This window comes from Sus scrofa, chromosome 17 (genome assembly GCF_000003025.6).
Source record: "Sus scrofa isolate TJ Tabasco breed Duroc chromosome 17, Sscrofa11.1, whole genome shotgun sequence".
Classification (NCBI taxonomy): Eukaryota; Metazoa; Chordata; class Mammalia; order Artiodactyla; family Suidae; genus Sus; species Sus scrofa.
The window spans coordinates 21,839,791-21,853,565 of record NC_010459.5 but is presented as its reverse complement, the minus strand read 5'-3'; the positions used below and the strand labels follow the sequence as shown (position 1 = coordinate 21,853,565).

Below are 13,775 nucleotides of genomic sequence, written 5' to 3'. Positions count from 1 at the left end.
AAAAAATAAAGAAAGGACCCAGACCTGTGGCAGACTACATGACTACAGAGGTAGCAGAGCTGATGATTTCACTGATAGACCCCAAGCTAATGTTCATCAGCTGCATAAGTCTCAATTTGAAGAACTTTCTATGTATTAACTCATTTTAGCTTCACAATAATGCTTTGAGGTAGGTACTATTTTAATTTCCATTTGATAGGTGGGATCACTGAATTACAGACCAGATCAGAAAATGATCCAGCCCCAAACTGGCTGGATAACAAGGATGTGGACCCACAGAGTTTGGCTCTAGCATCCCTCTGCCATGTGCACTATACTATATTACTTCTTCAGATCAGAGGAGTTGGCTTGGCATGGGGTGAGGGAGGACCCAGGAGAGCACAGACAAGCCTCCTTCACAGCTCCTTACCCCTGTTGTGCTTTCCTTAATCCACAGAGATTGTGCTTCTGGAGAAGCAGGGGAAGGGGAGAGTTCCTATTACACTCCCGTGTTCATGGTACTAAACCAGAGAATTGCATCAGTCTCAAACTCTTTCATATCTATTAACTTTTACTTCTGCAAAAAACCTGAAACCTTCTTGAGTTATATACTTTCTTATACACTCTCTTAAAATCCATAGTGGTGGCTATTTAGAGGGGGCCTGGTAAAATACTGATGGTCTAGTGGAAAGCAGAGGGGTTTTAGGGACCGAGGAAGGATGGTGAAGGTCCCTGGTGTATAGAAGGGAGTACTAAGCAGCATTCTTAGGAAGAGGTGTAGTGATATTCGTGTAGCCTTGGGGCATCACTGACAAAAACCGAAGAAATAATACAAAGTTGCCTTTGATCCCTAACGGGCTCTTTATGTCTCCAAACTCCAATTTCCCTTTGCAAATCAGATATTTCACAAAGCCAAGGTCATGTGCACCCTTAGTTTTATAAGTGCTTCATCAGCATAGTATCTCTTCCCTTTAACGTTGAGACTATCTTGCCCATAATCTTATTTCTCTCAGAGTTGGAGTGCGTGAATGGGAGCTCACTTGCTTGCTTGGTACAGAAAGTGGGGCTCCTAGAGTAACTCCCACAGAGCCTCGGAAACCTTAGTTCCTGGTTTCTGATTCCTTCCTATTATTGTCCACTGGGTGCCATGAGCCGTAGTTAAGAGTTGGCTTCATTCTTTGACAAGGAGAGTCAGGGTTGTGTTTTCCTTCAAGGCAGGTTAGAGGTCTCCTCAGACTGAGTTTCTAAGGCCATTAGTAAGTGCAAAACCCCAAGCCTGGAGTTCAAAGACAAGGGTGGCTTTTCTGGGGAAATCAGACAGGAGGCTCTTAGAATAAACATCTTGGAGTTTATTCCATGACCCCCATTTACTTCAAAGGGCTGGTAAAGACAGCCTGGGCTGAGCACACAGAGCAGAACTGGCTTCTGCCTCCCTCTGGCACCCAGACTTCTGGGTCTAACACTCCCACCAATCCTGCCTGCCCTGCCCCACTTCTTTTCCAGAATCTCAACCCGGCAGCTTATCAGGCCTGAGGGCTATTTTTCCTTCCTTCGTTTGCAAATCTCTGGTCAGTCTGTGGAGGCTGTGAAAGCCAGTGTCATCCCCAGGCATGTGAAAGGACACAGGATCCATGCTGGTTAAAAAATCTGGACACCCCCCCCCGCCCCCCGCCAAAACTAGAGTCTATGACGTTGAACCCGTCTCCTCAGCAACTGAATTGACGCAAATTTAAAAATAAAAATAAGGAAACTATCCAGCTCAGGTTTTCTTCAGAGAGTTCTCTGGTGGCTCAGCAGGTTAAAAATTTGATCTTGTCACTTCTGTGTTGTGGGTTCCACCTGTGGCCTGGGGAACTTCTGCATGCTTGGAGGCATGGCTGAAATAAAAGGAGGAGGAGGAGGAGAAGAAGGAGGAGGAGGAGGAGGAGAAGAAGGAGGAGGAGGAAAAGGAGAAGGAGAAAGAGGAGAAGGAGAAGAAGAAGAAACAGAAGAAGAAGAAGCCTCCATTCATGGAGCTCTGAGAGGTGGATAGAAGTACCTGATGTTCCACTGAAGGTTATGAAAGAACAAAAGCTTCAAGATGGGCCATTCACAGATCATCTATAGCAGTTCTAAATCCACAGTGGGCAAAACAGTAAATCCTTGCTGGCTCTTGAGAGACTGATTTAGCAGTTTCCCTGAGGTGGGGAGAGTAGGTCTGGCCAGGGCAGTCAACTCCAAGGGTGGAGATGAATTTGTAGGACATTTTCTTAGAGAAGGCTGAAGCCACAACCAAAATCTCTTCTCTCTGTGGTTGTATCTTAGCACCAAACCAATTTTTCTCTTGTGCGTTTCTAAGTATAATTTCTTCTGTGACGCATCTGGTTGCTAAGGCATGCAGTTCTGACCTTGACCTACTCCAAAAGGATTTCTAGAACCTTCTAGAAATTGTTATTGGGAATATAGTCCCTCTACCACTACCACTGACACTGACTTTAAAAAGAGAATTATTAAGATAAGGTGAACGGTTTTGTCCCTCTCTAGAGTTTTGGACCCAAGTGATTAGTTTTAAATATCAAGATTTACTAGGAAGCCCATCCATGTAGTGAACTTGAAATTATTAAGATTTCAGAAAAATGTAAGATCCTATTGTGCAGTTTAACATCCTTTGTGATTAATGTGTTTGGGCTTTTGTAGTATCTAGTATCTAGAATGCTGGGGCTTTTGCAGTACTCCCCCAAATGGAAATATTTTCAAATATCCAGAAAAAACATGATGATGTAACTCTGAAAACTGAACTCAAAATGTTTAAATGGATAGCAGGGAGATTTTTTTTCAAACAAAGATCTTTAGCATTTGCCCAATTCTATGACCTACCAATTAAGAAGTATAGTTTTTAAAAAAGGCTCAAAGTGAAAATTCTTCTCAAAATCCATGTCCAGGGGAATAAAAACTTGGATTTAAATGGAAACTACACATAATTTAAAATTAACATAATTTATCAACTTAAATGTACAGAAGAGCAGATACATACGTTCCATTAACTCACGGGTTCATTAGGTTGGAAGGAAACCACAGTTTACCTGGATTTATCACAGTCTCATCAAATTGATTCCAAATGGGTGTTTATCTGATTTTTAAGTCATCAGGAGACTAAACACCCAGACACTTTTTTGAATGGCCTCCTATTTCCTGCACACTCTCCCGGTCTTGAAAACTGCCCTATTTTGCATTTTGCTGTTTCAGGGCAGCAAGTCTCAGTAAAGACATATGGGTCTCAGCCAAACACTCTCTAATTCTTGCTGCCATCTAGTGGTAAATTCAGAGGCTGCAGTGTAATATGGAGGAGGGAGGGGCAGGGAAGAGGGGAGGGGAAAGTAAGGGGGGAGGGTGAGAAGAGGGGGAGAAAGGGAAATGATGCAGCCCTCTGGGTCCAAGTATGCACGGAATGAGTTTTTTAAAGAGCAAAAAAAGATCTACATACTTTTTCTTCATCCCAATTAGTGTAAATAATAATTTTCACAATTGCTTAGTATCTTCCCCAAATCAAGAGCAGTTCCCCCGACAAGGGCAAATAGAGTCTGAGGGAGAACCATACTCAGCTTGTCCTAACTTCTGGTGGTCGGGAGCCTTGGTTTAAAGGGGAATCTGAGTGGAACCTTGTGACGGCTCCCAAATTTGACACATTTCAAAGATCTGCTGACTTCCGTTTATTCAGGTGCCTTTGGTTCAGGAAACAGAGTTACGCTTGATTAAAAATTTTGTAGTTCAGAACTGCTGTTAAAGTAATCACAAAACCACAAGCTCACAAAGCCAAGTAGCCTGTGTGAGAGTGCTCCTGAATTAAAGATGCTCTCATCCCATTGCTGTGACAGTCAAGGAAGAGAACTGTTAACCTCTCGACAGATTTAGCTTTAAAATTGTGTAAGATCCTGGGCATTCCCTATGTTTTTAGCATCACCCAGCTAATTCCCACAGGCCCGTGGAGGAACCATAAAGAGCAAAACTTTGAGCTGGGTAGAAAGTAATGCTTATTGAAGGGTAAAGACCACTGAAAGCTCTAAGCGTTTTCAGCATTTGTACCTCTCAAGGCAGGGCAATCAGCTGCATTAAAAACTGTTACTTTAAATCATAGGCTTTCAATGACTAGATCACTTTCGGCTCTACTCCCTGGTTTGTCTAAACGATTTACGATTTACCGGTAGTCTGAACTCCTGTTTCTGCTGGAGACAACAAGTAAGGAATCCGGAATTTAGGGAAATCATTGAGCCACTTGCTTTTGGGTCTTCTGAGTCCCCCTGAGTGGAGCCAACACCCCCTCATCATCTCTTTGAGACAGGTGTAGGCCTGTGGGAGGTGTAGCCATTAGGATTTGGATAAAATTTTCATATAAGGGAGCAGATAACTGACTTTTTAAAACCTCAAACCCATTTTTTCCCCTTTTTTGCAGGGGGGCACAACTGTGGCATTTGGAAGTTCTCAGGGGCCAAATTGGAACTGCAGCTGCTAGCCTACAGCACAGCCACGACAACACCAGATTTGAGCCATGTTCGAGACCAATGCCACAGCTCACAGCAGCACCGGATCCTTCATTCACTGAGTGTATCCAGAGATCGAATCCTCATCCTCATGGATACTAGTTGGGTTCTTAACCTGCTGAATCACAACAGGAACTACCAAACCTGGGTTTAATTTCATTTTCTTTCTCTCCTTCCTTTCCCTCTTCTTTTAAAATTCTTTTAAGCATTTTTTTTAAAGTATAGTTGATTTACTATACTCATTGTTGTTTAATTTCTGCTCTGTAGCATCATGATCTAGTCATACATCTATATACATTCTTTTTCTCACACTATCTTCCATTATGTTCTATCCCAAGAGACTGGATATAGTTCCCTGTGCTGTAGAGCAGAACCTTGTTGCTTATCCATTTTAAATGTGATAGCATTTGTTTTATGTTGGCAGTGCCCTTGGTAATACTGGCACTAGAAGCACGGGGCTAACGCTTCCTTAGTCTCATCCCATCAGATCAGAATCTTAAGTCAGGTGGAAAAGACATTAGAGGATGACAAGCTCTGACCCACAACTTACCCACATTTGTGGGAGAGAAAAATCTTTTAAAAAGACATTTCCAGGGAGTTCCCATCATGACTCAGTGGAAAGCAATCTGACTAGCATCCATGAGGACGAAGGTTCCATCCCTGGCCTCACTCAGTGGGTTAAGGATCCAACCATTGCCGTGAGCTGTGGTATAGGCTGCAGATAGGCTCTGATTTGGCTGACTGTGGGTGTGGCTGTAGCCAGTGGCTTCAGTTCCGATTCTACCCCTAGCCTGGGAACTTCTACACACCGAGGGTGAGGCCCTAAAAAGCCGCCCCCCACAAAAAAAAGAAGAGACATTTCCGATCTTGCTACAATTCTTAAAACCCCCAACGTGTAGCTCAACGCCCTCAGCCTCTGACTTTTACCCACTGTTTCTACTGCCCACCTTGCTTTCTTCACACCACCAAAGCCAAACTGCTTACAGTTTCGTAGCATCATTTCTTTGGCCTGATATATCCATCATTCCCTCTTTCTGAAAAAGAACCCTGCCCTCTCCTGTCAGTCATGTGTCTACAAGAATGATATTCATTCAGTCTCCTTAGATGCCCCACCCCTTCCTGTCATGTGTCTACAAAACTGACATTCATTCTAAGACTTCTTAGAGGCCCTGCCCCTTCCTGCCATGTGTCTGCAAGACTGATGTTCATTCTATGACTCCTTAGATGCTGCCCTGCAGAGTATGCCATCCTTCTCCTTTGCACTAAGTCTTGGCCTGGGTGCACAGCCAGTGTTGTCTTTTTTCTGATCATGTCATCATGCATCCCATGCCTCTCGCACCATCAGGCTTCTTGACCTGGGCCTCCCTTGGCTGTGAACACACCCACTAGGCTGTGCTGATGGATCTGGGTTGCCAAGCTGCACAGACACTCTGGAGGACACCAGAGAGCCCCTCAGGTGGCGTTCCCAGGGCATTCAGGTTCTAAACAGACATAACATACTTACCTTTCTTCCAGCTAAGTAGCCCCCTGAGGCTCCAAAGCTTTTGGTGAAAGTGCCCATGCACACATCGACGTCTCTGGGGTCCATTCCAAAGAATTCCACCACACCTCGACCAGTGGGGCCCAGGGACCCAATACTGTGAGCTTCATCTATGTAGAGGTAAGCCTTGTATTTCTTCTTTAGAGCCACGATCTGGGGCAGATACACGATGGAACCTTCCATGCTAGAGCAGAAGGAGAAATGTTGTCAGCAGGTGTGCCATCTGGGGCAGCTCTGGGTCACTGCCCCTTGCAGACAGCCTGCCCAGACAGACACCAGACAGGGATGACAGACACAGGCCATTCTTTTCTTCTCAAGGCTTGTTTTATTGTGCTGAGGCCACCCTCTCTATCAGGCTGCTCTGGTGTTATTGCACTTGGAATAGTCATTTTTATCCAATGGATTTAAGCCCTTTGAGTTGTTACAGCTAATTCCCGGGTGAACTATTAGCTCATGGCATTGGTGATCAATTGTATCGGTAAAACTGACTAGTGTAACTAAAACCACCATGTTGGATTCTAGGTACTTTGCTAGTTTTAATTAAATTGCTCTATACTAATGCATCTTTATCAGCCTGCTCCTATTTGCCCAGTTCTGTTTGACCTAAACCCAGTACTTGAATTACTGGAAATTAAAAGAAGGAATTCAGAAGTTCCTGTTGTGGCTCATCAGGTTAAGAAACTGATGTTGTTTCCATGAGGATGCGAGTTCGATCCCTGGACTCACTCAGTGTGTTAAGGATCTGGCATTGCTACAAGTTGTGGCATAGGTAGCAGACGTGGCTGTGGCATAGGCCTCAGCTTCCTCTGAAGGACTTCCATAGGCCACAGGCACAGCAATAAAAATAAAAAATAAAATAAAAGTAGGAATTCAAAACATGCAAAAGAACTTGAAGACATCTTAGTAGTCATTAAAGCCAAGGCTCTTTAATTCAGTCCTCACTGAAGTCAAAGGCTTACTTAAGGCACCTCATGGTGTCCTTTCTTTTCCTTTAGGGCAATGGTTCCCAATCTTGAGTGAGCAACAGAATCTCTTGAAAGATTTGTTAACACACATATTGCTAAGCCCCGCCCCCAGGGTTTCTGATTTATTAGGTCTGAGGTGGGCTGAGAATCTGCATTTCTACCAAGCTCCCAGGAGATTCCAGCACTGCTGGTTGAGAACCACTGCTATAGATCAACTTTTGATTTAGCCAGAAATGCTTAATTTTTCATGGTATTATCGTAAATGTCCATGGTTTTGTAATTTGCAAAAAACTCTTCAAGTCCTCCAACAGAGGGAAAAACAGGAAGTAAATAAGCAAGGAAGATTAACATTCAGATTGACGTGGCACCTCTGGAACCCAAGGGATTTAAGAGACCTTTTATCTTGAATCAGTTCTCAGAACACTCTGTAAGCTGCATTTACATGGCACATAGTTTTGACTGCACTGACAGGCAAGTTCTAGGAAAACACACAGACTCACACTCTCATGCCACAAAGGACCTTGTCAAACAATTCGAGCCACCTGTCAATTTAGTTCATGAACTAGTCAATCGATGCAAACAGAGAGTTGAACTTCTCCCTTCTTCTTAATTAGTTTACTTAGTCACTTTAATGTATTAAAAATAACTTGAGCCTTAGGCTGATTTAGTCAAACAGTCCTGCTGGTATGTAGTTACCCAGACCAACGGGTATTGGATGTAGCATTTGTGCTTTTTTTTAAAAGATTTTATTTTGCACAGCAGTTTTGGGTTCACAGCAAAATTGAGCAGAGGTTACAGAAATTTCCTGTGTACCCTCTCCCTGACAGATGCATAACCTCTCCCCTTATCAACATCACCCACCACAGTGGTACATTTGTTAAAACCAATTAACTGACATTGACACATCACCATCTAAAGCCCATAGTTTATATTATGGTTCACTCTTGGTGTTGTACCTTCTATGGGTTTGGACAAATGCATAATGACATGTGTCCATCACTATCATATAACTATTGTCACTGCCCTAAAAATCCAGGGAGCTCCACCTATTCATCCCACCCCCTACTGAACCCTGGGCAGGCAGGGACCTTGTTGCTGTTTCCATAATTCTGCCTTTTCCCAGAACATGATTATGTAGTTGGAATCATATGCTATTTAACCTTTTCAGACTGACTGCTTTCACTTAGGAATATCCATTCAGGTTTCCTCCATGAGTTTTCATGGCTCGATAGCTCATTTCTTTTTACATGGAATAATACTTCATTATCTAGTTGTGTATTTATCCATTTGCCAACCAAAGAGCATTTGGGTGGCTTCCAAGTTTGGGCAATTATAAACAAAGAGGCTATAAACATCTGTGTGCAGGGTTTTACACGGACACACGTTTTCAACTCCTTTAGGTAAATACCAAGTGGCATGATTGCTAGATTGTATGTTAAGAGTATGTTTGTCAGAAACTACCAAACTGTCTTCCCAAGCGGCAGTCCCATTTCACATTCTCACCAGCAGTGAATGAAGGAGACCTCCAGGGTGCGGCACAGCCTAACCAGCACTTACTGTCAGGGCTCCAGTTTGTGGCCTGCTAATAGATGCATAGTGGTACCTCACTGTTTTCATTTGCATTTCCCTGATAGCATCTGATGTGGAGCATCTTTTCACATGTTTTTGCCATCTGTACATATTCTTCAGTGAGGTATCTGCTAAGGTCTTTGGCCCATTTCTCAACCTGGTTGTTTTCCTCTTTCCTTCCTTCCTCTCTCTTTCTCTCTCACTTTATCTTTCTTTTCTTTTTTGGCTGCCCCAAGGCAAAGGAAGTTCCTCTGATCTGAGCTGCAGTTGTGACCTATGCAGCAACTGTGGCAACACTGAATCCTTAATCCACTGTGCCAGGCAAGGGATTGAACCTGCGTTCCAGTGCTTTAGAGAGGCTGCCGATCCTGGGATCCTGGTCTTTGGTTGTTTTCTTAATGTTGAGTTCTAAGAGTTCTCTGAATATTTAGATAACAGTCCTTTATCAAATGTATCTTTTGCAATCTGTGGTTTGTCTTTTTTGGGGGGTGGGGGGGGAAGTGCCCATGGCTTATGCAAGTTCCCTGGCCAGGGATTGAAACTGTGCCAACGACAACACCAGATTCTTAACCCGATGAGTCTTTTTTTTTTAATTAATTTATTTATTTTTCCGCTGTACAGCATGGGGGCCAAGATACACTTACATGTATACATTTTTTTTCCCCACCCTTTGTTCTGTTACAATGTAAGTATCTAGACACAGTTCTCAATGCTACTCAGCAGGATCTCATTGTAAATCCATTCCAAGTTGTATCCAATAACCCCAAGCTCCTGATCCCTCCCACTCCCTCCCTCTCCCCCAGGGCGTCCACAAGTCTATTCTCCTGGTCCATGATTTTCTTTTCTGTGGAAATGTTCATTTGTGCTGTATATTAGATTCCAGTTATAAGTGATATCGTATGGTATTTGTCTTTCTCTTTCTGACTTATTTCACTCAGTATGAGAGTCTCTAGTTCCATCCATGTTGCTATAAATGGTATTATGTAGTTCTTTTTTATGGCTGAGTAGTATTCCATTGTGTATATCGATGAGTCTTCTAATGCTCTTGACGTTGTCTTGCACAGAAAATGTTCTTAAGGTTAATGGCAGCTTATTGCATGCATGCTTCTCACAAGGCCATTTGAAAGCTCTTTTCAGATTTTAATGAAATGAAGACCAAAGAGAGTCATCTTCTCTTATCAAGGTTTGCAAGCATTTTCTTGCAAACCTAAATTACAGCATTTTCTTAGAGTAATTGTTAGTTCAAGTTGTTTCTTTTCATAATTTTTTAATTGTTGTTTCCCCAATAAAATTTTTTTTTCTACTGTACAGCATGATGACCCAATCACACATACATGTACACATTCTTTTTTCTCACATTCTCATGCTCCATCAGAAGTGACTAGACAGAGTTCCCAGTGCTACACAGCAGGATCTCATTGCTAATCCATTCCAAAGGCAATAGTTTGCATCTATGAACCCTGATCTCCTAATCAAGTTGTTTCTGTTGAAGGGGACGTGGGTCAGCTCTCTGACTGCCTAAGCTGAAATTGGACCCAATGCCACTTACTAACCGAGGACCTTGGCACCTTGATATTCTCTGCCTTGGTTTCCTCAGTGTAAAATAGGCAAGAGGATGGCACCCTGCTTGTAAGGTCTTTCTAAGGATGACAAGAAATAATGCTGATAAAGTGTCTGACACCTAATGCGTGTATCGGGCTGTTCTTGTTCTCAGGAGGAGCTTGGGAGGAAATGGTGGCCACGGGACCTAATATGAGAAACTGGGAGGTCTGCATGGAAGCTTCCGGGAGGAAGACATATGGGTGGCATACATAATAAATGGCTGCATGCCCTCCAAATTCTAGAATCTTCTTCTCATCTTTGAAAATGTTAGAAGTTGGTAACCCAAACATGCTGAAAACCTGACATGTCACAAACAGCCCTTCTTTGTTCTAAAACTGAATTTGGCACAGGAGCCAGGGTTAATATTGAACAGTTTGCAGACACTCAGGGCAGCTAATTAGCCATCTTTGCTGGGGCTGGTCCAGTTGATGTTAGGATCCTGCCCACCTGGTTTATATTTCTTCCTCTAAGATTAATGACTCGACGAGACTGTTGATTTCTGGAGTCAACGCAGGGCACATGTGAGTCCAAGAGACAACACAGTTTTTATAAAGAGCTATATTCACTCTAAGTTTTTCTTTTCTCCATGTGACCAAATTTGAATCGAACCTTTTCCTATAGTGGGATATTGAGCTTTGTGTGTACGTTAAAAAAGCTACCGATGTTATGCCTGCATATTGCTGTCAAAGAACACTGTGCCAAAAACTATTTAAAAAAAAAAAAAGCTCAGAAACAGTGTTTTATTCTTTCTTCCTGAGTGGAACATTTTGTGTTTTCTTTTGACTTCAATAGAAAGAAAGAAAGAAAGAAAGAAAGAAAGAAAGAAAGAAAGAAAAAGAAAAACAACTAAAACACAACCATAGGTAAAGATAATTCCATTAGTTAATTTGAAGAGACGTGTATCATTCTTAAATAGGCAAGCCAGTGAAACATTTCTTTATATCTTTTATATTACATAATGTATTAGCTAAGTGACAAGACTCCTCTTTGAAATCTCCCTCTCACCACCTTCTCCTCCACATATAAACCATAATACCCACTGGCAGGACTGGGAATTAAACCACGGCTTTGCCAACTTACATGGTGGAAAAACCTCCTTGGTGGGCCCAGAGTATAATCCAAGAGAAGAAAGGAAGGTGGAAAGAGAGGGCTGTAAAGGCGCTAAGGTTAATTAAAAGCAAAGTAACTAGAGCTCTCTTTTTCTTTGTCTTTATTTGTTTAAACCACTGAGGTATAGATTAGAATTTACCATTGAAGTTCTCAGTCCTTACACTGACATTATTTGGGGCAAGAGAATGGCTTATAGTCTTAGAGAAACTGGCATTCTGGGATTTCAAAAATTGTTTATATATGTCTTTTTTTTTTTGAAAGGGTTGGGCAGTCTTCCTTCTTCCTTCCTTTCTTCCTTCCTTCCTTTCTTTTTTCTTTTTAGGGCTGCACCTCTGGTATATGAAAATTCCTGGACTAGGGGTCCAATCAGAGCTGCAGGTAAGGCCTACACCACAGCCACAGAAATGCTGGATCTGAGCCGCATCTGTGACCTATGCTGCAGCTTGCGACAATGCTGGATCCTTAACCCACTGAGCGAGGCAAGGGATCAAACCTGCATCCTCACAGCCATGATGTTGGGTTCTTAACCCACTGAGCCACAGTGGGAAGTCCACAGTTCTTGATTAATTTTATTTTGAAAGTTTGGGCTCCAACTATGCTAGTTTATATCCCAGGTTTATTTGGGAGCCTTCTCCCCATCTCCAGTGTACTTTTTAATAATTTTGAGATATCTCAACCATGATAAATTGGTCACTAGACTTCTCAGAGACAAAAAAGCTAGAAGGGAGGGACTTTAAAGCAATGCTTCAAGGAAAATGCAGATGAGAACACTAAAATGGTATTATTATACTTTTATGCCCCCAAATCATGGAATCATGGAACTTTAGACTTCAAGTTTTAATCTCTCTATTTTGCAGATGAAGAAACTAAGCCCTAGAGAGGTTCATGGTGAAAGGCACATGGATGACCTTGCATTTTCCATGTTTACTGCGATGGATGTGGACACATGCGCTGTCCCTTCAGTTGACACTGGGCCTCTGTCCCAGCAGGGCCACCTGGTTCGATTGTTTCATCTCAGTTCTCTGCCCTGGGGCTAGCTTTTGGGGTCTCACACCTCAATGTCTTTATCCTCACAATAACCTCAAGGGTACCAGGGGTACCTACTCAAGATGGCCCGTGTGAGATGCTTTGCATGATAAGTGTGTGTCCTGTGCTCCAATCTCTATCTGCAGCTTCGCTACGCAGATGGCTTATCATGTTCCAAGTTGCAACTTCCTCAACTGAAAATAAATTTAATGATAAAGACAGCTGACCTTGGTTGTGGGTTTACTATGGGCTGGACTTCTGCCAAACACTAGCTTAAGTGATATCCTTTAATTCTTACCAAAGAATCTCTTGAAGAGCACAGCGCTGTAGGCAATGACACTGGATTTGAGACCATGTCCCTGGCTTTCCTCCAGATCCTGATTCCCCTGACTCTGTAATGCCATGATTTTGGGTTTAAGAGTACAATAGTACTCTTTTGCATCTGCAATTTCCTTTAAGCACTATTTCTTCTTCTTCTTCTTTTTTTTTTTTTTTTTTTTTCCTTTTACTCTAGTCCCTGTGGCATACGGAAGTTCCCAGGCTAGGGTTGAATCAGAGCTGCAGCTGCAGGCGTACACCACAGTCACAGCAACACCAGATCCTTAACCCACTGAGCAAGGCCAGGGATTTCACCCACATCCTCACAGACACTGTTGGATACTTAACCCACTGAGCCACAATGGGAACTCCTAAGTACTATTTTATCTTATTTTATTTTTTATTTATTTATTTATTTTTTGGCCATGCCCATGGCATGCGGACATTCCTGGGGCCAGGGATCAAACTTGTACCACAGCAGTGACAACATTGTAGGCTGTTAACCTTAACCACTAGGCCACCAGGGGACTCCAAGCACTATTTAGAGTCTCCTAGTTTTGTGTCTCTGAGAAGCCTAGGTGTCCGATTCATTGCGATTGAGAAATTTCCTTGACCTATCGATGATGATATTGTTGTTACTATTCTGACCATTATCACAACTGCTTTTGTGGCATTTACTGACTTCTTGGAATTGGTATCTAGCCTTTTCTACCTTGATGCTACCTGGACTGGTCTGATTTGGCTGACTGCTCTTTTCCGGACTTTTGCAAAAAATTGATTCATGTGAGCTATCTGGGGGGGGGGGGGGGGGTCAGATTCTGCCCATGGGGGCAAACTATAGCCAGAGATAAAAAAAGATCTGGGAGCAAAAACTCTAAGGAGGGTCTGTGTGGACGTCAACAAGGTATATGTCCATAACACTTCTCTAAAAAGTCAACGTGCACGTGTTTTTGTTTTTGTTTTTGTTTTCCTTTCTAGGGCTATATCTGTGGCACAGAGAAGTTCTCAGGCTAGGGGCAGAACTGGAGCTGCAGTTGCTGGTTTATGCCGTAGCCACAGCAACACCAGATCCAAGCCTTGCCTGCCACCTACACCGCAGTGTGTGGCAATGCTGGATCCTTTAACCCACTGAGTGAGGCCAGGGATCGA

The 13,775-nt window shown here is 42.8% G+C and overlaps 1 protein-coding gene across 1 annotated transcript in view; it reads right to left on the bottom strand.

Moving 5' to 3' along the window:
• Positions 1 to 13,775, bottom strand: part of SPTLC3 (serine palmitoyltransferase long chain base subunit 3) — a 133,882-nt gene that overhangs the window by 49,704 nt on the left and 70,403 nt on the right. The window contains exon 8 of the mRNA XM_003134257.4: positions 6,001 to 6,220. Within this exon, the coding sequence (XP_003134305.1) occupies positions 6,001 to 6,220 (220 nt within the window). The remainder of the gene's footprint in view (positions 1 to 6,000; positions 6,221 to 13,775) is intronic.